The sequence below is a fragment of the Paramisgurnus dabryanus genome, chromosome 10, assembly GCF_030506205.2.
Source record: "Paramisgurnus dabryanus chromosome 10, PD_genome_1.1, whole genome shotgun sequence".
NCBI classification, from domain to species: Eukaryota; Metazoa; Chordata; class Actinopteri; order Cypriniformes; family Cobitidae; genus Paramisgurnus; species Paramisgurnus dabryanus.
The window spans coordinates 3,692,676-3,718,749 of record NC_133346.1 but is presented as its reverse complement, the minus strand read 5'-3'; the positions used below and the strand labels follow the sequence as shown (position 1 = coordinate 3,718,749).

Genomic DNA, 26,074 nt, shown 5'->3' with positions numbered 1-26,074 from the left:
AGTAATGCACTAGTTTTCCACAAGATGGAGCAATAACCCTACGGGGCAAATAACAGACAGCACAACCCTGCTGTAACTACACATATTTATAATGCTTCCTTAACAAAAACATACCAAAACGTGGCTTAATTTGTACATGACCTGGTTTAAGTGTTATCTTCTATGGTTTGTTCAGGAACTGAAAGCACAAGCCCAAACAAGAAACATGCAGAGTTGATAAAAGAAGTGGGATGCGCTTAGACAACGATTTTTATTTAGATAACATTTGCGCAGTCAGCGTAACAACAGCAGTGTCGCAAACAAATTCAAGAATCCTACTATGAAGCAAGCAGTGGTCGTGAATATTATTGATGATGAATATATTATTACTATTAAAATCAAGAATATTCATTAATTACGTGTTATGACGTCCATCCAGTAAGCAAGATATGGCCTCATAAATATAAATAAAGTGACGTCACGGGGCGCTCCAGGAAAGTTACTACGCAACGTCATCACTACCTAATTAATATTCAACAAATACAGTTTAGTGGGATTAGTAATATACCCTTCATTTTCAGGCTTTTATTTACAATGAATGAGAGCATAAATTGTAAAGCAATACGAAAGAGACAACAATTAAACTATTACAGAAATATCTATAGAAATATATAAAATGTATGTTGGACTGGACAGTTTCAAAGCAACCCTATACTGTGGTAAACATTAGTAAAAAAAAAATCACAGACACAACAGTGTTTTTAACAGTACTATAGTAAATATTAAAGCATACAAGGTATTTTTCATTTGGGAATGCAACAAGATTTATGGTTTGGTCGTTGTAAATTCGTGTTCTTCTCTGTCGTTTGAGTCCCGTTCCGCCTAACCGCTGTGATCCAGTTCCGTTTTTTGTCGATCCAGTGCCGGGTTTTTGCGGCGGATCTGCCGTTGGGAGGAAGTGCTGCTCTCAGACTACATTTCACTTCACGACGCGCCGTGGGGCTCAGCTCACACCAAGCACTAAAAAGATAAAATAGTCGTGTGTTCCCACAAGGATTAATCCCAGAGAAATGTCAAGAGGTACTCGTTCCTCGGGGTGTGTGAACTAAATCGGACCGGAGGGTTTTATGCGGACGGATGTTGTGTTTTCGTTAAGCGATGTCGGAAGAGATGAACACTTGGATCTACGACCCAAACACGGATGGAAAAGAAAAGAGTCGTTTCTTTCGCCAATAACATCGGAAAATCAAAATCGACCCTCTTTCGGAGAAACCTACACTTTAACCCTCGGGACGAGCCGTGAAGAAGAAGACTGGGGTTGAAAACCACGTTGTGTTGTTGTTTTTTTAAACTCAGATAGTTTCGTCCATATAAGCTTGGGTTTGAGACGCACAGCCATGCATGTGAAGTTCCGCAAGATCTAGAGATTTCAGGGCCACCTCAACTGTATCACATTTTATGCCCTGACAGATCAAGATTGGTTGTGAACCGACGTATTTCATCACAGTATCTGATCTTTGTTTCATCGGACCACGTTTTGTGGCACCATCGCGACTTTTCTCTTTTTTTTCAAGAAAAAGGAAACACGGATTGCTTTAGTTCACATTTGCTTATTTCCTTTTCTAGCGCCCCCCTCGTATCAACGCTGCAGTAGAGCAATATTTCAACATTTGCTTACAGCATATCTCTCAATATATAAATAGATTAAACTCCTTTAAAAGGATAAAACTGTCAGCGTCGCACAAGGCTTAGAGTAGCACAACGATGGGATCTGGCAAAATACTCCTGCATGTTTATTTGAATGTTAGACTTTAATTTTGGCTCTTTAATTGGCTTGTGGGATCAGGAAAGCCGACTTGGATCTGATCAGTGCTTTATTAAAGAAGAGAAGGGACAGCTGATCTTAACATTCACACCACCGAAATGGAGATTGGTTTGTGATATAACCAGGATATAGACATATCTATCTATTACATCTTGACGGATATTAATACTCAGTTTTTGGATATTAAGGAAATACCTACTCGTCGCATCGATTGCTATTATTTATTTTTCCTCAACCATTTGGGCTTTTGATTCCCACCATCTTTACGCCTTTTGAGGAGAGGAGGATACACAGCACCCGTTTTTTTCTCTCTCTGGTTTGTTTGTATGCTGTCAGTTGCTAAATGAGATTAAACCGTAAACCAGTGTAACTAAATTGAAAACAAGATATTGGCGTTTAATAATCACCTATTCTCCCGTTTGTGATTTCTATTATAGTGACCTGGCTTGCTTTTTATCGCAATATCTTAAGCATATTATCGATTTTAAAGGCTCGCATTGATTTGGGCGCAGTTAGGGCTTTATTTGCATTTGTAACACAAGGCCAGCGTCCATGCATTTATAGTTAACCTGCTACCGCCGTCATTTCCATCCTTCTGCATGCACCGTGGCTCACACTGACACGCGTGTAATTTTTTCGACGGTCATTATACCAGCAGGTGGGTTTCTCACGTTAAACTCACCCGAGGGGGGTGGGTGGTGGAGGGGGAAAGAATTGCTTTATCGATATTATCATTTATAACCATCTTGAATTATTTGATTGATTGAATCGGGAGGAGATGCCATATACGTACACTCTTCCTCTGTGAAAGAGAAGCCATTTATGCAACTGTAACGTTAGTTGACCAGAGGGCGACGTTTGCTACATAGAAACGGACCCTATAGATTGTGAATATTTATGCACCAGAAAAAAAAAATGATGACTGATTTTTGAAATACTAAAGTGAAAAACGCGAATTTAACGACCGGGGCTGGAACCGATGCTCGCGCATCATCGTCGTCTTCGCCACAGCTCCCGCGCTCGTCTCGTGTTGAGTCCGCGCGCCGCCGCTCCCAGAGCGCGCTCGCCTCACGTTATTCTCACCGCTGGTTCTGGTACAGTTTACGACTCGGTTCGACCAAGAGGGCTTGAAGATGGCGGACCTCGAAGCGGTTCTCGCCGATGTCAGCTACCTGATGGCGATGGAGAAGAGCAAATCGACTCCAGCGGCCCGGGCGAGCAAGAAAATCATCCTGCCTGAACCCAGGTAACCATCACGCATCAGTCGTTTAATTTTAACATATTTAAATTCCCAACCAAGAAATTTTAATTTAAGAGGCGGGGTTTTGTAACGTCAACATGTTAATTTACACACACATTGGGTTAAAGAAGCTATATAAGTGTCGTTTAAATGGTGTATATCACAACAGATTATTAGCATGTCAACGCATTTGATGATAACTGGCTGCCTTGCTGACAAAAAGGTACCATTTTTTTTTTTTTGGCAGGGTACTGTGGCTTTGAAGGTGTTTTATGATGCTAACGTTGTTTTGAGGGTGTATAAACCTCATAAGTATCATAACTATTGCAATTTCCTGTCAGAAATATCGTGCACTCTGGTATTTTTAGATACTTCTGCAGTTACTAAGGCCTGCTGGGAAAATTCACCCTTGTGAATCAATGTCTCTTATCACCTGTAGATTTGAACTAAGTTAAGGTTGATATTCAGTGTAAACAGGTCGAAGTACTGATAGTGACTTCACATTTTCCTGTTGCATACTCAACAGGGCTTACAAATGTCCTCCTGTTTGTGTTTTGTGTACTTGTTGTTAATGGTTAGGCCTTGAAAACGTTGAAAGAGACATATGATTGTGTTTCAGTTATTACACAGACGATTTAATGTGCTGTGGTACCTAATATTGTTTTATGAACCCCTAGTGTATATTAAGGTTTTGTTATTTGCGCTGTACAGATTCTGCTATTGTAAAAAAATAGTAAACTGGCCATTTGAAGGAAAGAAACTAAACCTGGAGCAGACTTATGATATGGTATTCCTAAAAAATTCATAGCTTGCCCATCTCATAAAATCACTATGGTGATCGTCTGGACCGTGGCTGTCGGTTTATAATGTATAGCTTGTATTTCCGCACAAAGAAGGTTTTATTGTAGCGTTCGCACATAAACGTGTGGCTCTGTGTAGCTAGGATTCAGAGACGTTTCGTGGAAGCACGGAAGTTTTAAGCAACACTTAATGTAAACATAAAACAATGCAACGCTTACTACTATAGTGATAAGTGATCTCTCGGTGTGGTAGCAAGTATTGTTTGAAGGTAAACGGATAAGACGGCTTAAAAGTATGCAGGCTTGTTTTTGGAAATATAGACTAACAAGCCTGACGCTAACACATGTCTCAGTGGGAAAACAATTGTAAGCATGCAGAGATTTGCACATGGCACCCCTCGCATGAACTTTATTTACATGTTTTTTTCCCTATTAACTTAGCTATGTTTTGTTTTAAAAGCCTGCATTTAAAGGGATAGTTCACCAAAAAATGAAAATGCCCTCAAGTTGTTCGAAACCTGTTTACATTTCTTTTTTTTGCTGAACACGAAGATATTTTGAAAATTTTTAATAACCAAACAGATCTGGGGCACCATTCACTTTCATTGTATTGTTTTTATGGTATGTCAATGGTGCCCCAGATCTGACTGCTTGATTACAAATATTCTTAAAAATATCTGTATTCAGCAGCACAACGAAATGTATACATTTTAAGTTTGGAACAACTTGAGGGTGAGATTTTACTGTGAACTATGCCTTTAACATTTTGTCAGTGGTTGAGGTTTTGGCTAAATAAGTTCCACTTTAGAGTACAGTTAGTATGGAAATGGCAAGCAGAAGTTACAACCATGCCATAAGTTTATCACCAAAGAATTTTTCCAAATGTTTATCTTGTGAGTAATGCAATAAGTCTAAAGTAGATTTAAGTAAGTGGATTTTTGTAGGGTTCATTTTAAAGGGACACTTTTTTATTTTCCAGCTTCCTTTTAGCATAATCCATTGAATCAGATTAGACCATTAGTTTGCACTCAAAAATAACCAAAGAGTTTCAATATTTTTCCTATTTAAAACTTGACTCTTCTGTAGTTGCATCGTGTACTTAGACCGACGGAAAATTAAAAGTTGTTAATTTTTTAGGCCGATATGGCTAGGAATTATACTCCTTATTTTTCCGTAATAATCTAGGACTTGATACCATGGGTGCAACAGGTGCAATGATATTACGCAGTGCCCGAAAATAATCCCCAGCTATTGAAAGTTACCAAAGGGACTATTTTCGGGTTCTGCGTAATATCATTTTCAAAAAAAGTGGAGTGTCCCTTTAAGGACACCCTAAGTAGTCCTGATCTGCTATTCGACAACGTTTTAGCTAACTTTTATATCGGCAACTTTTAATGATTACACTGTACTTTATCGATCCGAGCCTGGGTGCGCTTTCGTCATTAGGATGCGATTGTTTTGAAGAAAGCAGGAAGTAAAGTGCTCTTTTAACAATGGAATCCATCGTAATGTTAAGTCTGTGTTTTTTATTGGGAGTCGTTTTGCTGAGCAATGACACACAGCCCTCTCACATGCCATCATATTGCTTAGTTGGTCTGGCGCGTGCGCAGCTCGGACATTCACGTAACCTTGCTGCATGCATCAGAAGGTTTTTACGAATGCAAATGAAGGTAGGTGGTCGCACAATTGACTCACACCTGAGCCCAAGTAAACCGTGCTGAAGCCCACCCCTGTAAGCCGGCCAGGGCGCGGTTTGGATGGCGTGAGTGCGCTCTTATTGCATACAGCTTTCAATGACATCCTAGGTGACATACAATGAAAACAAAATAAACACTTTTTCTTTTATACTTTTATTGTTTAGGCTTAATAAATGTGCCAAAGCATAAAATTATTTTTTGTAGGCTTTTTTTAACCGCTTGTATTGTTAGTGAAACAGAAGTCCGCATCAGGACGCAAGCAGCATTAACTAGTGGCAACATTTATTTAGTTAATCATCTTCCTTCCTTCACAAAGGCTAATATAAACATCTCTCCATGGGCCGTGATGATGCATGTGCCGGTGGGCTATTTAGTCTCCCCAGATGTGGTAATGTGCGGTACAACTTTGAAAAGATAATGGGGGTTGGCTTTTCCATTCGTAAGCCATACATCCGCTTCTTATTGTGATTAGTCTGCTTTAGTGGCTCTGTTTGCTCTGAGGGATTACTGTAGTCCACAGCAGGGCGGCATTACCACGGATGGAGTGAAAGCATTAGCTGTTGACATCAGTGTCCCCATAATTAGCATTATTACAGACTTTATAAGCGTCATGCCACTCCTAGCTGCACCTTCTGACCTAAATGTCTCTATAACAGTTGAGGCGTTTAACGTCAAAGTCTCCTTGTGATGTATAGTTAAAAAACTTTTGAGGGTTTACATAGATGCATGATATTGGTGGGAACTGACGTTGTGATATTTTGTTTTCCTGCGGCGTGTATTGCGGTACGACTTCGCCACGTGACTTGGATTTCTTAAATTTAAGGAAAATAGTTGCATAATGGTATTACATACATCGTGTTATGTGACCAGATATTTATTTTTATCACAATGTCTTTCACAAGGTAAAACATTACTGAATCTGTGGTTTCTGTTTGATGTTTAAAATCATTCTCGTAAAGTGTAACGCTGGTAAAGGAAATCAAAATAGTTTTCCTTTCGAAATAATTTTTTTTTATTGCACGACTATTGCAGATGCACACATTGCGATATCAATATTGTGCCACAATTCAGATGAAGTCATCGCTATTCTGATAATACCAAAGACATCTACAGTCAAACTAAATGCAAGCACAAAACAAGCAGCAGTAAATGCATTTTAAATGTAAGGAGCGGTTAATAAATAGAAGGCACAGAAAGTAGCGCCATCGAGATAGCAGAGCAGCGCTACATTCTCCTCGGGCCAGTCCTTAGCCTGCTGGCAGAGAGGTGAGATTTTGACAGCATGACTGGAAGTGTTTGATGGGCCGGGGGGATGGCAGGATTGTTTGACAGCAAAACGAGTAGAGGAGACTGGAGATTGTTTCAGCCACGTACACGTTCGAGGGGGACGGACCGTGGAATTGGACGGATGAGATTGCAGACAGAAAGAGAAAGAGATGAATGTGTCAAGAGCCGGGCACAAAGGGGTCGAGGATGTTGTGGTCGAATGCAATATCTTCTGCAAGGGTGCAATCCTGCATTTAAATGGTATCCATTAGTCTGTGGTTTTTAAATAGATGGCACTTTGCAGTTGCCAAAGGCTAGTTATGTGTCATAATAGTAATGTAGGCCAAGCTATGAAATATAAATGCGCTGCCTGAGTAAAACAGGTTGTCATTAATAAATAAAAAGTTTGTTTATTTCTTAAAAGGGCTTAAGAGGTTTTCGCTGCTTATGTAGACTTGATAAAATTAGGACTGAGAGATTTTTTTCACTCTTATGATGATTATTGATATATGTCGTGATATTTATGTGTTTGCTCTGCAATTGCTAAAATGGTTTAACCAAAATATTTAATGCATACAATAAAATATAGCGAAACATTCAAATGAAGGGGTTGTTTCATCACTATATGAATGCAATGAAAAATGTTATTCATTTATATAATTTATTTACATCATTTGATCAACTGAACAAATATATATAATATTTATATTTGTAAAAGTTGCTCTGTTTTAATGCTATATATATATATTACATATCTGGTCCAGGAGTTTGTTTAGGGACACCTATCTCTCCTGACCTGCACCCTGACTCGGTGGTTGGGTGATAATGAGCCCTTGGAGGGGGTGCTAATTGATTCAGTCTCCCAAACTTGTAGCTCATTAACACCCTCTCCTAGGGCAGCCCGGCAATGCCCTCCTTTGGGAAGCTATGGGCGGAGAAATTGAGCAGGTGGTTGTGTGGAGAGATCAAAACTAAGGCCGGGATCAGGGTGGAAGGGTAGCATATTGACTTCCTCAATGTGCAAACGCTACTAAAAGCCACTTACGTTAAAAACATGATAGTGATATTAAACGCACGCTACTGGCTGAAATTAAGTAGGTTTGAAGTGAAAGTATTTGAAAATAAATGTACCTAATACTTTCACTTCAATACCGGCCTAGGGCAATTCAGAAATACTGTTTTGATGGCAAAGTGATAAAAAAGCTACTTTAGAGGGTTTTGCATCTTTTTAGCTGGTATAGGTTGTGTTGAAATCAAATCTTGTATTTTTTTCTTTTGTACAGTATTCGGAGTGTCATGCAGAAGTACCTGGAGGAACGGGACGAACTGACCTTTGACAAAATCTTCAACCAAAAGATTGGTGAGTTTTCTCAATCCTGCATATCAGTGTAAACTAGATTAGTACTGACCAGAGGTTAAATATGGACATTCTTGATATCGTCATTTCTCAAAATCTTGCGACACGAGATCCTTGCGACAGCTTTGGGAAATAGCTTTTACCGAGGGAGAAGAAAGAATAATTCTTCGAATAAGTGTCTAGAAATCACCACGGGCACTTGAAGAGGACATGTTAATCACTATGAAGTTAAATAAGGATCTTGTTCTTTTTTCGTATCTGTCGAAGTCAAAGACGGCTCTTTGTTCTTTATAATCGCTGGCAGCTACGTCTACTTTTCTGTATTAGTCACCTGAACAGTTGAAGTCTTTGTCAAATAGGCAAGTTGTATAAATGCGCTTTTGTTGTGGTTTGATGAATGCATATGCCAAATAACCTCAGGTACAAAACTGAAAGCATCTTTTTTCCATGCAAGCAGAACTTAAGGGGAAAAAATAGCATTTTCTGTAATGTGTGAAGTTGTAATGGCATCATGGGAGCGCTCCAGCCAGCCCCAGATTTTGATTAACTTTAATTTTTACTTACTTCTGTGTCTGAAGTCCCAAGTGAGAAACTGCACAAGTTTTTTTTGGTCTTCTCACTTTCTTTCTCACACATTTCCTTTATGCATGATAGTGCTGATAGCAGATTGTTATACGGTGTTAATTGAGATATAATGCAGGTCTATTTAACAGGATTTCATCCAAAAATAAAATTTCTTAATTTACTCACCCTTCTGCTGTTTCAAATTGACCTAGTACACACGTTAGTCTTGAATAATTGTCTGGTTCCATGAGCGTGAGTAAATGGTGAAATCATTTAAAGGTGCCGTAGAATGTAAAACTGTATTTACGTAGGCATAGATGAATAATATGAGTTTTGTATATGGTAATGACATATTGTGAACCTCAAACTCTATTGTTTCCTCCTTTTTATGTAAACCTTGTGATTGCAAAAGACCGCTGGAAAACAGACCAATCTTAACATAACACAGACAGTGACATTTTAGTCGAGATATACGCCCCAACATTAAATTAACTACAATGTTGTTACAAAGCTAAAGAAAAAGTTGTGACTGCTGAGTTAGCGCTATATGCTAGTACACAATTGATAATTCCTTAAAATCTGTATCTTCTTCTGATACAGACTCAAACATAAGATCTGTTTACACACACAGAGCTACTGAACGAGCTGCTCTGAGAAACAGCCAATCAGAGCAGAGCTCAACATTATTATTCATGACCCTTTCAAATGAGGTAATAATAGACCATTTCATACTAAAGGCAAATCCTAGGGTTGTAAATGGACATGTAAATTCATCTTTAGATAGTTTTTGCACTTAGTAAAGCCACAGACCTTCTACACGTAGATAAAGAGAAGGAAAATTTAACAGATTACAATGCATTCCTTAACACTTTTAAGTTTAGGTTAATTATTACAGAAATAAGATAAACCAAGTTATCAGTTCTTCTTGTTAAGTGGTTGCTGCTGTATTTAAGATGCTGTAATAGTAGATGGTCTCTTTTAGCATTTGAGCAGACCTGGGTTACATCCGCTTTGGTCTGTGGTTTAAGTTGTGCATTGACCTGCATAGCTCGCCAGTTTAAATATGCTACAGTGCAGTCTTTTTCTTTATTGATCTTATTGATCACTTTTTAGTACCTTCTATTAATAATACTTACCAATTTTATTTTGTCATTTTTAGATCCTTCCTAAATAATTGATTCAGTGTTATGATGACATCATTGATGCACTATCAATCAAAACTTTAGACACACTGGACTCGAGTGAGTTTGATAATAAAAGCTGTTTGATCTAAGGGCTAATAGTTATGTGTGCAATATAAATAGTGTCTCTGTATGAATCTCTTTACACAGCATTTTTTCTTAAGGATGCGTTGAACCAGATAATGAAAAAAGCAGCCAACAACGTACACAGCATACATGGGAACTACTATCCCAGAATGCACCTCTTTGAGTTGAGGTTGGGTAAAAGGTTGTAGTGTGCAGAGCTCTAATCTAAACAATGGGGAGATGGTTATATGATAAAAGAAATAATTGTCACTACAAGTTCTGATACTTGAGTTTTAGTCCATTTTGTATTTTTAACAAAGTTCAAACGGTTATAAAAATGGGAAAATGCGGTAATAAGGAATGAATAGGTTACATAATGAGTTTAGTAGTGTTTTTATATATTCATAGTTTATGTGCTTATTTAAGTGAACACACATCTGTTATATTTTTATAAAAGTGGTACCCAATTTCAAGATCAGAGACCGACTGTGATCGGCGTATACAATAAAGTTTTCTCTTGACCGGAAAACCTGTTCGTGACTTCAACAGGGAAACAAGTTTGCAAATTTAAATCTATAATAAAAGTATCAGTGCATATCACATGCTGAGGAAGTAAAGCATCAACAAAAAATGCATTAATTTGCTGAAAGAAGAATTTTCACTAATGCAAATAAAGTAGGTTGCAGATATCTCAGGTCCTCTCTAAAGAGAGATGCAAAGCAGGAAAACAAATTTCTCTGTGGTGCCGCTAGTTTACCACCTCAGATTTGAATGACAAATGTCTGGTTTTGCATCTGACCAGTGGTAGCAGATATAATGACTCAGGAGCTGGTTGCATAATCAATCGCGTCCTCCTGTCTCTAGCTTAACCCTCGATGCGGTGGCATTTCATTTCAAGTTTTTGATGAATGGATTAATGAAATAATGATATGCATTATGTAATTCAAAGCATCAAGTTAATACCCAGGCCATCTAGATTTCCTACAAAGTACTCAATGTTTTTATCAAGTCACTTCCTACTGTGAAGACCCTGTGATCCGCCTAGTCATACGAGACCTAATAGGGAGCAAGTAGCTTTTACTATTAAAATTGCATGAGAAATTAATAGAAATGAATCTTGCTTAGCAGGAGGAGATGTAGAGATCAACACGAGGATGAAAAGCCCGGACTCAGTGGTGTCTGTTGGTTGAAAATGATGATGGAGTGCCAGCCTGTTTCAGTGATATGAGTCGGTTTGACAATTGGGGTCATGAAGGCATTTGGATGGGTAAATTGATAGTTTGCTCTCTGACTACATTGTTGGCAACCAAACCTAATTTACTGGAACATTTGGAATCATCTAGGTAATATTATGATTAGTGATAGGTCGATATATATATTGCAGAGGGCGGGCGATATATCGGCAGATATTTGTATTTTTTTTTATTAGCGGCATTAGCCGATCATTTTTTACAATCGGCCAGTTAATTTCTCTATTACTTAAGTTACTTGTAATGAAAAGACATTCGGTGTCACTCAATGTAAAGCCAAAGTCTGACAGACAGTAAAATGACCAAATATTTTTCACTTTTTAACATGACGTTATGTTGTGTCTCACACAACCACACTAGTTCAACACACTTATTCAAACAGTACCGTGAGATGTCAGATCCACATTAATTACGTCTTGTAAACATGGTTTAAGTACTTTATAAGGGCATATTTATAAATGTTTTGCATTACAAATATTTATTTAGTGTCATCAGCTTGTCTCTTATTTACTGTAATAACATTTGTGTTATATCAGCCAATTGGCTATACAGCTTTCTTAATATCAGTACCGGCATCGCCATAAAAAAACCCATATAGACCGTTTCAGCAGTAACAACATAAACAAGCGGCTTTTGTGGAAAACATGTAATTTCCGGTGAACTCCGCAAAGAAATAAATAACAAAGTATTTTTAAAGTAGTTTATTTATATAAAAACAATCACCCACAAAGAAGGGGCTGGAGGGCTACGGCGTTCAAAACAGTATACAGAATGTCAAAAAATATATATAAATTGAAGGTGCTCTTTGGCAAATAAGCAAAATCAAAAATAACAAAAGGAAACCAAGGCACTCTTCTTAATTATAAAACCGCTTTAATAAAGGTGCTAGTTCATAATGGAACTTAAAAATACCACCAACATGTTTCGGCCTACATCTAGGCCTTCATCTGGGCAAAAAAAAAAAAAGACAAAAATAGTTTATTTATATAACAAGCAAAATAAACAACGCACAGATTACCTAGAAAACCAAAACATTTGTTATTTTCGACAGAGTATTTGTTCAAAAGTTCAGTTTAGCAACTTATCAGACCGTCATACAAATAGAAACCGGAAGTAAAGTTCTGACCATACGCACAATCGCATCACTGCACGTGCGTCCAATAAAACCGTCTATAGGTCGACCAATAATTATGATTTTAAAAGCGCATTTAAATATTTACTTAAAAACAAAATATTGAGTAAAGGAGTCATTAGCCCCAAATCTATCAAACACACCCAACACATCTGAGTTTTCAAAATTACTTAAATTATATGTAGGTAAAAGAGAAACTTTGCAGGACTTTGCCCATTAAGTATTAAATATCCCTGTACTATGTAAAACTGAAGTGTAGCTCGACATCAGAAGCTTCTGGGGAAAAATATGTTGTTATCCTGAATCCTTTATATGAATCCTGAAAAAAGGAAAAATGTTTCATCCTGGGGTTTTCGATGCAGTTGTATGCAGGTGTTTTGCTATTCTGTGTGGTTGCAAATCCATTGTTGTGCAATTTTAGGTGGTTTGAGTGGTTGGTACGTAATTTTAAGTGGTTCGCAGAGTGACCGCTCGTCTCAGACATGTGGTCTTTAGTTATTTGGGCCCCTCTTTCAAAACAAGTCCACACTCAAAATAATGATTCATTGGATTAACTCAATAAAATTGTGGGCAGGATTTCCATCCAATATGAATGTGTACCCCTAACTCATAAAAACTGCTTCACACAATAAAAATATTTTGAGTTAGTCCAACTCAATTTAAAGTAAATGGCAATACTCAATTAGTTGCCTCCAACTCAATTTAGTGTAGTCTGAATAACTCGATTTAGCATAGTTTGAATAACTCAATTCTGTTATTTTATATAAAACTTTTTTATATCATACTAATATATAACATATAATAATAATAATAATAACATATGATACTTTGGATGAGCATGTGATAAGAGACTGATCTCCAAACAGGCATTAACACAGTTAGTGCTCATTGAGAGAAATACGTCACATCCACAACCTAACCACAAGCACCACTCTTCTGCACGATGGTAACCAAACAATTTGAAAAAATTAACACAAAAACTTCTAAATCAATAAGATAAACGGACATTAAACACTATTAAGTCTTTCTCTTTACTTAAAAATGCATAAAATAACACTTAATTAAAAAAAATACTCTCCAAAAGCAGTTGCATGCAAAGCAGGCTGGGAAATTCCTTTTTCAGAACCCACACTCAAACTAATTGTGTTAACGCAATTAAAAAGAAATCAATAAATTATAGTACATATTCATTTTGTGTTAGACTAATTAAAAATATATACTTATTGCTCTTAATGAGATATTTTAAATTAATTGACACAATTTTAATGTGTCATTTTCAAGAAGGGCTTGAATAATTTTTTTTGAGTGCATGGTATTTTAAATTAAGATTTTTTTTTTTACAAACAGTGCAGAACAGTTGACAGAGGTTTATTGCTTGGGTGATAGGACTGGGGCGATTAATCATGCAAATGCACGTTTTTGCAAATAATTAATTTTAATGAATTATGGTGACACACATCCAAAAACCAGAGGGCGCTTTCGTGCAGAAACTTAATTTGTGCCGCAGACGAAGTACCATTACAAATGCTATTTCAGAAAATGTCTAGAAGCGTATTTATATCGCTGTTCTTTATCATTACAAACACTGTTTAATGAAGAAAATTTTGAATGTTTGTGTTTGACGAGTGTTGCTTTTTCAAATGCATGTTATAAACGACTCAAATCTCATAGTGGTTTTAGATTGATAAGGACTTCCTAAAGATCAAAGAGCCGTAGTACACGCAAGGGCTGTGCATGAAAGTCTTGCGATTCAGAATAGATTTCAGACCGATAATTTTAATGGGAAATGCGACGCTTCGACACAGCCCTACTGGGTGAGAGGGGTTTTGAAAGTAGTAAAGGTCTGCCAGCTTAAGTAAGAACGTCCAATAAAGATCAGGTGTTATGTAGAGCGTAGTCCTTCCCTTTGCATATTTTGATGTGTGGCAAATTTTTTAAGCATTTTTCCACTCTGAAGTGGTTTTAAATCCCTACGAGCCACATGACCAGATGTAACGCACGGCAATGCCCCACAGCTGTCCAGCACAATAGTGGAAAAGCTTCCCTTCTTTGATTGCACCAGACAAGCATAACATTTCACCTTTTACTGCTACCATTGTTCTCCCTTTGCACTCGCAGGTGCAAATAAAATATTTTGTTTCCATTTCTGCATCGCTTTACGATCACGTTCGTACTCAATCAATAGGCTTGTCGCATTGATGCTTTGATTTGTTCAAGCATTTCGTCCTGTCTAGGATGTCAAGGCCGTGTGCAATAAATAATGTGAAGCAGCGCTAACACGGTGCAGAGATGAAAGCTCAGTTTAGCACAAGGTTTGGTGTATCAGCAAATATAGGCGTCTCTGTGGAAATATGACAGGTTGACTCATGTTTTGGGTTGATTATGTTGTCAATCCAACCTCTCTTCTCTATTACTTAGGAAGATTTGAAGATCTCCGATGCAAAACCCTCTAAGTGCATCTTGTGAATTAGCATTTTTTCAGACTTTTAATGGATTCTGCCAACAAACCAATATGACCTGAATTTATGAATAACCTAAGGGTTGGGATTTAGCGGATTTGAAGTGAAAGTATTTGACTAACGTTATAGTACGTGCTGAGAGCATTCGGTTTCATATAATTATCTCAGTTTTGACGGAGATTGCGTTTAGCGGCTTTTGCATCTGAGCTTCTCATTTATTATTTTTGATATTTGTACACTAATAAGATTCAGCACTGCAGTGTAGTTGGTCATTGTCTTGCTCTCTTTTTATAGCTTTCTTACCTCGCCTGCTTGTTTTCTTGTAAGTATGCTCCACTTTATGGCTCAATCTTTTAAAGGAGGTCTTAAGCTACATGCAGAAATAAATGCCTGTTTCTTGAGTATTTTCCTTTACATCATTAACTCTTTCACCGCCAGCGTTTTAAAAAAAAAGTTGCCAGCCAGCGCCAGCGTTTCTCATGATTTTCACCAAAGTTTAATGGCTTCCAGAAAATGTTCTTCTTTAAATAAATAGACATACAATATACCAAATGAAAGAACAGACCCTCTGCTTTCAAACAAAAAAAACCGTTTCATCCTACCTTTAGTAGTTCTTTTGCAATCAGCTTTTGAATATGGGTAGGTTTTTGCAAAAACACCATATTTTGAGCAAAAAGCAAAAATAATTCCATATTTGTGACGGACTTTTCATAGAGATCCCATTCAGAGCGATCTTTAAAACAGACACGGACATGCAGCAGCTTGCCACAGGGCAATACTTCCGGTTTTAAAAAGTTGCGGACCTGGTGGATAATAGCGGTATTGCGGAAAGACGGAAAATCTCGTCATTGGCGGGGAAGCGTTTTCTCTTAATTGACGAGATATCTCGTCAATGGCGGGGAAAGAGTTAAAGGAACAGATTTGAACATACATGACTTGACTTTATTTTATTGATCCCAGTAGGTGACATTTTTGAAGATCGCATTTGATCCTTTGTCCAATTATATAGCGATCAGCTGTCAAGTTGCAAATAGACCGTGTGATTTTTGCATTTATATTCAAAGTCCGCTGAGACCATACGATGAATACAAGGAATATGATAATATGGTATATTCAGTATATTCAAAATATATAGTTAGTTCTAAGCTTGGCAGCCTCTGTCTCTTTGTGGATGTTTATCCAAATGCTCGGTTCGTGTTCTGCAAAGAAAAGTCAGCCAGATGGTTTCGAAACAATGTGAGGGTGAGTAAATGACAGATTTTTAATTTATATGCGCAAACGTGTTCGTTTTCACACGTCGGATTGCAGGTGGTGAATATTTACACCAAAGATGTATTATCAGTACAGTTGTTTGCATCACTTGGTAAACCAAGCTCAGCTTAACTTGTCAAGTCAGACATGGTCAAAATGCCACCAGTACCCCTGATTGTACATTTGTGAGACGGTCGTGCATAACCAGATGAGCAGTCTCTTCATTTCCTGGCCTGCTCCCTTCCAAACCATCACTTATCACGCAGACTCCGCCTCCCTCTTTATCGTCCGTATTATTTTCACGATGACAAGCCAGAGCTGTCAAAGGACATAGCACCCACCATCCGCGACTGCACACATTGTAAAACCATCCCTCTATCTCGCCAATCTCTTTCAGCCGATTCGTGGCTTTGAAGACAGAGGGAGCCGTTCGGTTCTCCGTAATGTTCTTCTGATCTCCATCTACAATGCTGTTCCTCCATCTACCCTCCTCCTGGCTTCTTCATGTTTGTACTGTCTACCCTCCTCCTCCACCATTCACATCCCTCTCTCGTTCCATCTGTCAGAGTTCTGGAATGGATATTTGAGAGTTTTGTGTTGCCTAGCAACTGTGGTTGCTATGAGAACACTGAAGATATCCCATGTTTGCTTGGCAACCGGGCAAATGAAATTAAAGGATGAATTAAAAGAGGAAATCGACCATTTCAATGTTGATGAATCAAACAAATAAAACACATTATGCACAGATATGGTGGATAATTCAACCCATCCTCTTCCCGACCCGCATCTGGCAACGTCATTTGGCCCGATTGATCAATGCCTATTAACGGTTTAGGTTTCACTTTTTTTTCTTTAGATCAAATGCGTATAGTCGTTTCTGATACACACCCGAGTCTGCATTATATCAATACGTGTTCTTGTTAGCTCGTCACATCGTGAGTTTGCACATGCATGCGTGTATATGTGCAAGCATTGCATTAATTGACATTTCTTTGATCCACCAGTCTTTGTTAATTGCTAAGGGATTTGGAGAATTAATTGGTCAGTCAATGTCATTACTTCCAGCCCACTCCTCCTCTCTCTCAGGCCCAGAATTTGCTTTTACAAAGACCAGAGCTGGTTATATTAACCTCTGGGGATAAACACTTTTCTTGCAATGCTGAAGGCCTGCTCGTCTCTTCCTATGGGATGCTGGGTAGGGCTGCCGGCAGACATGAGCTCTGTTTCAGGGGTTGTCCACACGGAGACGCGTATCACTGTATATGTATAAATTTGTTATCGTATTGGCGTTTCATCCACACGGATCCGGCGTTTTGGGAGACTGAATCCGCTATTTTTTGAAACCGGGTCCTAAAGTGGATAAATCTGAAACCGACACCCTTGCGGTTTCGTCTGTACAGCCAATCCGTATATTTTGTGAAGCGAAAACGTCATCACCTCACGTGTCGGAAGCTCCACACGTAACAGCAACAACAATAACGGCGGATTACGTTATTGTGTTCGTGCTACAGAAGCTACTAAAGCCTACTAGCTTTATTACAGCAAAATCTATTGCTTCAATGCAATTGTGGTGACCAACAAGCGATAATGGACAACACCATACGTTGGCTATGCGCATGCTCAAAGTCTTCTTCTCCGTGTATGGTATATATTTGTGGCAGAATTGCAGCGCCCCATACTGGTCCGGCATATATACTACACCGCTTTCAGTCGGTTTCAGTGGTTTCGTGTTTACGGATTATTTTTTTTTAGAGCAAGGAAAAAAAATGATTGGATAGGGAATGCACCGGCTTCGTGTGGATATAGCCTCAAAATCTATTTAGCTTGCCATGTAGACAGCATTTTAAGGCATCATAGTGTGATTTTTATGCATTTGGTGAATGTTTTTATCTTGCAGTGCATTCAGGATGATATGTTGAAATGATCAAAATATCACAAATGTGCATATGTAATCTTGGACCATAAAACCAGTCATAAATCGCACGGGTATATTTGTAGCAATAGCCAACAATACATTGTATGGGACAAAATTATTGATTTTCTTTATGCCAAAAATCATTAGGATATTAACTAAAGCTCATGTTTCATTAAGATATTTTGTACGTTCCTTCCATAAATATATAAAAAAATGTATTTATCATTAGTAATGTGTGTTGCTTATGCTAAGGACTTTATTTGGACATCTTTTGCACCCTCAGATTCCAGATTTTCAAATAGTTGTATCTCGGCCAAATGTTGTCCTATCCTAACAAACCATACATCAAGGGAAAGCCAAAAAACTTACTGGTTTTGTAAATATCGCAATGGTTTGCAATAACTGAATGATTTTAATACTTTAAAAGGGGCATATCATTAAAACCTGACTTTTCCACGTTTAGAGCTATAATTGGTTCCCCAGTGCTTCTATCAACCTAGAAAATGTGAAAAAGAACAACCCAGTAACTTAGTCTTAGTTTTAGGTTTAATCTGCACCATCCAACCACAGCATTGCCATTTAGGAAAGAGAAAAGCGAGAGAGAAATGAGAAGCAGAAAAAAGTTTCAATTTCAGCAAACCACCATTATGGTGATCAGTGTTTGCATTTCATCAGCTCATTGCATTTTAAAGGACACACCCAAAAATGACACATTTTTGCTCACACCTACAAAGTGGCAATTTGAACATGCTATAATAAATGATCTGTATGGTATTTTGAGCTAAAACTTCACATGCGTAAGACAGGGTTTCCTACAGAAAATGTATTAGTTAAGGTGGTAGAGTTTGCCGCCACACACTTCTTTGTGCAATAGACTACAGACTCTGTACTACATTTATTTATTAAATACTGAACATAAAATATAAATTGTATTAACAAAAAAGTAAAGCCATTTTATTAGATGTGATAACAGTTCTGGCCTCTCGTAAATTCTTCCATTCTTATTTAATCCACAATGTACACACATTTATGCTTTATCTTATACTGTATGCTATAAACATCTGTTGTTTCTATTTGCTTGACTGACAGTCACTGCAGAAATAGCGTTACATGGCAAATAATCTAAATTTCATTTTTAAATTAAAACTGCAAAATTCACCTAAAGTTAAGTAGTTTGCATCTCTGGGTTTGCTAATTATCCGTACTTTATAATATATAATGACACATTTTCTGTATAAATAGCTTGCGGTGTGAAACGCGTATGCGTTATTCTGCGAGATGTACTTGACGCCTTTTGTGCAGCGGATTTTGTTATTTTTTGGACAACCTAGTTAAGGCGGTAGGGTTCCCCAGCTTAGGCGGGCCACCCGAAATGCAAAGTGCTACGGGAAACCCTGTAAGATTTCTTTTACTTTTTTTACATTTAAGTCTTATTTAAACTTTTATGTAAATAATAAATTTAATAAAATCTGGACTCTGGAGCTACAAAAAATGTACGGTATGTGGAAAATGTGTTTTTTCAGTGTGAGCACATTGTATTATACCAAATACACTACATAACATTGTTTTTAGCAATAAAATAGGGGCTCTTTAAATATAGTCAACGTTTTAGGTTGATGCAGAGAGATTGGCAAGATGAAGATTATTAAATTTTTTCCCATTAGGAATGAGAAGCCGGTATCTTGGTTATATCATTCAGTTTTTTTTAAATAGTATACAGTGTTTCCTCTAGGATTTTTTCCAGCTGTGGCGGCAGGGGGCGCCCATGATAATTATAAATGTACATTATTTTTTTTAATGTAGAAAATAGGCTACAGTAAACTAACATGTGTTTTTTATCATTTTCATGCTGTCATTTACTTTTCCTTATATTTATAGCATATTGCTTTTCTATGTTTGATCTAAACTGTATTTTCTTAAAAATACGTAAGTTTTATAGCTTCATACGGATCTTTCATTGTAGTTTTAATGTAGTGTGCAAGTTCGTGCTCGGGTTTAGCGTTACAGAGCTGTTGCAAAGTCACGCACAGTACTGTCTGATAATCCGAACCGCTGTGATTGACAGAACACCCGACATCAGCAGCAATTTATTCCACACCCGTGCTGTTTGACATAAAGAGCCCGACCCGGTCACACCGCAAATCGCGCAGTTATAGAAACCTTTATGCTCTTCGCAGACAGATCTTAAACACAAATAAGCACGGGGACATTTAAAAACTGTTACCTGTCGGAATCGAGTCGAATTCTGTTCTTGGATGTTAGAGCCGCAGTTCACGCTCGCATATTGAGTCCCGACCTGGATCTACAACGCATATAACACGTTAATATTATTACACCCGTTACATCAAATATTAGAAGTTTCACCCGCGGGTACCCCGACCCTGTTGTTTCGTCTGAAAACAGATGAAACAGTCTCACCGTCTGCCTCCAGTTTTTATTACCAACGTCTTCCACGGAAATAAGTTTTCTTCCAAACAGATTCGACTAATGTCTTGCTGTCCTATATGAGTTGTATTCAGTATTTAGCCTTTTGTTTTTGGACAAACATCTTATCATTTAATGTGAAACTTTGTGAGTGTCGATCTAAAGCACAGAAGATTGACTGACAGCTGAGCGGTCAGCAGCGCGCTGCGCTTATAGCCTATATTCTGAATAACTAATGGCCAGATAAGTTGATAATATGAGTACAGTGATTACAAATGAATGTCCAAAAATCTCGTAATATGTTAAATCGAAAGTTTAATCATGTCATTTCTCGCAGCCCCGCGCTGGGTCCGTGTATATGCGCCTGTGAACAGCATACGCGTGATGACCTTGCAACTTAAATTACCCTTAATTTATTGCCAGACAGATAAAAGTAAAATAAAATTCGAATCTGTAAATTGTGTATTTTTATTTATGTAAACTCACAATAAGGAGAAAACCTTGTGCTTATTTAAAATCATTAAAAACATGACGTGATTTTCTGCTGCTTTGGTTTAACAGCGCATCACAAAAAAAGAACAGAAACTCAAATCCTTTTTTTATTCGTTTTGTCAATCTGATAATTATAACATATTTCGTGTAGACTTATTTATTTTATTATTATTTCTCAAAACAGAGACGTAGCCTAATCATCATCCGTTGATTTAAATCTATTTGTGCATGAAACTAAACCCATGGGGGAAATTATGATATTTTAGGAGATTTATTTATAAATGAGTGAACAACGTGAATCCAGAAAGGAATTTTTTTCTTTCTTGCTGGGCGGACATTTCGGTATAGCTTTATTTATTTTGCGAGCTTCCGCCGCGGGTTTTGTCTAGAAGGGATACAGAAAATGCCAAACAGTTTAGGATTAGATTTGGAGGTAGGGTTTTTAGGATGAAAACAGCGGCTCTGGCTACATAAGATACACATACATCCTACAATCCTGTGAAATGTTGTGTTTAGAGGTGGGTTTGGGTGAAGGAATAGGATTAAACAGTCCTCATCCGGCGAGATTTCGTTTGCTGTATCCCTTCTATCCACAACCGCAGGCGTGGCGGGGATGTTTTAGGCGTGGCGGGCCGCCACGGTTGAATGCATATAGCGGAAACACTGAGTATATGATTTTATTTGATTTTACAAACTCATATCCGCCCTGTGAGGGCATTCTAGATATACATTTTGTGTCACCCTGGGATTGAACCTTAGACCTTTGTGTTGTTAAATCATGTACAATAAATTAAAAAATGGAGCAACTCTCACTCTTTCTAAAAAAATAATGAAACCATCAAGGCCTTCATCATACACTTTTGAAGATTTTTGGTTGCACATTCTCTCTTTTTCGATGGTTGAGCATCAAGTTGATAAAATAAAATTAATTTGATTCCAAAAGTATTAAATAAAAGCGTTAAATCTAAAACATGGCCATTGTTTGGGTTGTCAATTGAATAAAATGAAGCCTATTAAATGCATAGTATGGTGCGTTGGTTAGAAAAGCCCCCAGATAAAAGTAATTCAAAGAACGTATCACATTACTGTGGCCAACCATTGAACGAACATTACAAAAAGTGGCTTAAGTAATATTTAATTTCCATATAATTGAATTGAACTGCTTTTTGTGTGGTCACTGCCCATGTAGTTTCAAATCAATGACTTATAAAATTACATTTAACTTAAGTTACTTCCTCTGAGGAGAGCTGCCTATATAGTAGACGGTAAGATAAGCTCGGTAGGTTTTGGAACCGAACCAAAATCTATACTGGAAACTGGAAAGCCTCGTTGGAGACAAGTTGTGTCCTGCAGTAGACATCCCTGTTAGCAACCAACAGCACAAAGACTCTGACCTCTGTGCACGCGTCCCTTCAGGGATGGGCACGGTTACTCGAAAGTGACAGTGGTGCTCTATTATAAAAACACATTACTTGCATGACTTATTTTTTGTCGGTAATGGCAAGTTGAGGTGAACATTTACCCGTCTCATTCCACTGAGTATCCTGCTGATTTAGCTGTCAAAATGATTAAAACGTTCATCTGTAGTAGCGTGTATCGAGTTGATTCATGTCCAGATAACGCCGTTTGTTCCTGGTCTTCGTAACAGTCTAGAATGGTCTATTATATGCCGTGACTTTAGTATTTTATCACAGAACCTTTGTCTCTTGGCCGGTCACCATGTTGTGTGTAGTTCTGTAATCATTTCGGTCTGTTTTCTCTTTTGTAGCTTTGCTGCCGTCTCATCCTCCATCTGGTTTTGGCCCAAGGCCCATGTGGGTTTTTACTTGCTGCGGGTTGCCGTGTAGTCATTTTCCCAGGCCTGGGCCATATTTGCATGTGTGTTTTTGTTATATGATCACGTGTTTATTCTGGTTGCGTGACTCTGCACTTTGGTTATTTTTACTAACGTCTGCTTTTTTAAGAGTTAAATGTATCCTGTATCTTAGATCCCTGCGATACGTAGCATCCTGTTGACTTAAGTTTGAACTATTTTAACTTGGCCGTCACGCATTCGTCACCGTGCACCTGTATGTTTGCAGGATTTGCACTGCTTTTAAAACGAAACTTGTGACCTTACTTATATACGTATGGCATTGTGCCAAAATTTCCTGGAGATATGTTGACGGTTTTGAGATGATAGTTCAGGTTCCAGAAAGAAGATCCTCAGGTTCAAGCTGCTCCACCATGGGAGTTTCCCCCTGTGTGGTGGAGTTTTGGGAATCTAGTTTGAAGAAATTAGACATTTAGGATTCCCAAGTCTGTGTTTTGTATGAAAATAAGTTATGTGTTTCTTCATTTAAACAGGCAGCGGCTCATATGCAGCATGCCGTTGCATGACAAACATTTTGAAGACCTGTTAACTTAGCATGACCAGAAAATGACATAATCTAGAATGCTGTTAAGGACGCTGCATCCATCACCTTTGTTTTAGCGGTGAAGGAAACCACATGATAAATCTGAAAATTTGTGTAAACTGTCTGTTTGTAGGGTTGTAACGGTATATCTGTATGGCGGTATACCTCGATATTAACTTTCACGGTTATCATACCGTAAACATTTGCTTTTACACGGTTTTGGGAAAAAAATAAAGCGGATCTGACCTGCGCTACTACGCACATGCAACTCCACTCGTTTATGTACAGCAGAGAAAATGTCTTTGGGTATACAGAAAACGAATGCGGGGTTGTCCTTTAAGATGAATATCCAGTTTGCAAGAAATGTGGACAAAGAGTGGCTGCAAAAAGAGGCACTAAAGCCCATTTAAGTAATTTATATTACAGATCAATTTAAGTTGATTATACTTAGGCCATATAATAAAAACTATACATTTCACTCACTATATGCAGGGCTCAACGCAAATAATTTTTTATACTGGCCCGGTCGGGCAAGTGGTTTAGGTTTTCACTTGCCCTGCCAAAATTTTCACTGGCCCCAATAAAAAATTTCAGTGTCTGTCGCATATTTAAAAATAATAATTAAAAAGTCAAATATAATTGTATATATATACACCAGACATGTTCCAACGAAAAAGGCTCCCAACTTTTCTCTGTAAACTGACAGCAAACTGTGCAAAATATTGCATCGTTTCTTTCGTCGTGTTTTACCCACAAGTAAATGTCTGCTTCCAAGATGTTAAATTATATATATAATGATGAAAATATATTTTAGTGACTGAGGGTGAAACACTGGCCCGATCGGGCAAGTGACAATACTTTTTACTGGCCCGAACGTCTCTCACGCTTGCCCCGGGCCACCGGGCAATCCTTTATGTTGAGCCCTGTATATGACAATGTAAACAAATGAATATATCCAGAGCAGCTCTGAGAGAATTTGTGTGGGTATTATATAATTTTATTTAAAAGAATAAAATTAAAATTTGTAAAAAAAATAAGAATCAAAGTTTATTTATTTCAAAAGTTTGATATAATAAACCATATGTTCAACCCAAAACCCCTATCTGTTTTTTATTAATTTAAGGGTCATTGTAGCTAATAATAATAATAAATATAATAATAATAATAATAAGTGTTTAATACCGGCAAACCGCTAAACCGTGATAGTTTCTGAGACGATTATCATACCGTGGAAATCTCACACCGTTACAACTAGGGATGCTAAACAATTAATCGCGATTAATCGTTAGCAGAATAAAAGTTTTTGTTTACATCACATATGTGTGTAAACTGTGTATAATTATATTATATATATATATATATATATATATATATATATATATATATATATATATATATATATATATATATATATATATATATATATATATATATATATATATATATATATATATATATATATATATATATATATATATATATGTGTATATATATATATATATATATATATATATATATATATATATATATATATATATATATATATGTGAACACTTTCATGTATAATTTTAAGAAAAAAAATGTATATATTAAGTATTTATATTGATATATAATATAAATTATACATAAATATACAAATGTATATACACATGTAAACATTTCTAAAACATATACATGCATGTGTGTACATTTATTTATTCAAAGTTATTATACACAGTTCACACACACATATGATGTTAACAAAAACTTTAATTCTGCTAACGATTAATCGCGATTAATCGTTAAGCATCCCTAGTTACAACCCTACCTGTTTGACTGCATTTTAAGGCAATGTGGCCTTGGCGGCGGTTGTTTGTGAGGTGAGAAGTAAAAATGTGAATCATGCTTAATAAATGTGAATTAAGTATAGTTTAAAGGAATATTCCACTTTCATTAAAAGAAATCGCGATTATTTACAAAATAAGTTTTTGAGGAAACCATTCTAGGATTTTACTCAATTTATTAGACTTTATTGGACCCCAACAGCAGAGCTGCACGCATATGCAATGCTACTATTGGCCGTTGCTATGACGATATTTCATGCAATATATCATTTCCCTAGTGAAATACAATTTTTATTAGCTTTTTTAAAATCATTTAGATATGTAATTATAATACGGAAATCAACAGGTAATACATGATGTAATTAAATCAGACAAGTTAGATTAGGTAGATTTCCGCGCCGCATTAACCAATCAGGACCTTGCTGTAGTAGTGACGTGATTACAGGAAGCAAGTGGAGTCCTTTAGACATGATAACGTAATACATAAGGTCGCACTGCGTGTCACACAAGACAAGAAGAACTTTATTTTTGGTGAAAATGAAGATCTTTTTGCTAGCTAAGACCCTTATGCCTCATTTGGGATCGTTTCGAGCACTTTGTTGCTGTGTTGAAACTGCAATTTTATACTACATTGAAACTGAACTGTTGGGGTCCAATAAAGTTTATTAAATTATTATTAAAAACCATAATTTCTTCTCGACTGAACAAAGTGAGTAAATTAAAGTAGAATATAGAATATATAGGTGTTTCAATCCACAGCCACAGTTAGCTTGTAATTTTTCTCACTGCACGCTTTACTGTTTTGTTTTTGTGTTTTTAATGCATTTTATGCTACCTGACATTTTACTTTCTCACTTGTGAAATGTAAAACCATTCAACGCATCTTCCAGCCTTCCATTTGCCTGAAAACTCGGCTGGCGCCCAACTCAACATGTTCAATGCCTGATTCATCGCATA

The 26,074-nt window shown here is 37.2% G+C and overlaps 1 protein-coding gene across 1 annotated transcript in view; it reads left to right on the top strand.

Annotated features, from left to right (window-relative positions):
- The first annotated feature begins 939 nt into the window (after positions 1 to 939).
- The window catches only part of grk3 (G protein-coupled receptor kinase 3), a 68,548-nt gene continuing 43,413 nt past the window's right edge, over positions 940 to 26,074 (top strand). The window contains exons 1-2 of the mRNA XM_065262448.2: positions 940 to 3,050; positions 8,091 to 8,167. Of these exons, the coding sequence (XP_065118520.1) occupies positions 2,938 to 3,050; positions 8,091 to 8,167 (190 nt within the window). The 5' untranslated portion in view covers positions 940 to 2,937. The remainder of the gene's footprint in view (positions 3,051 to 8,090; positions 8,168 to 26,074) is intronic.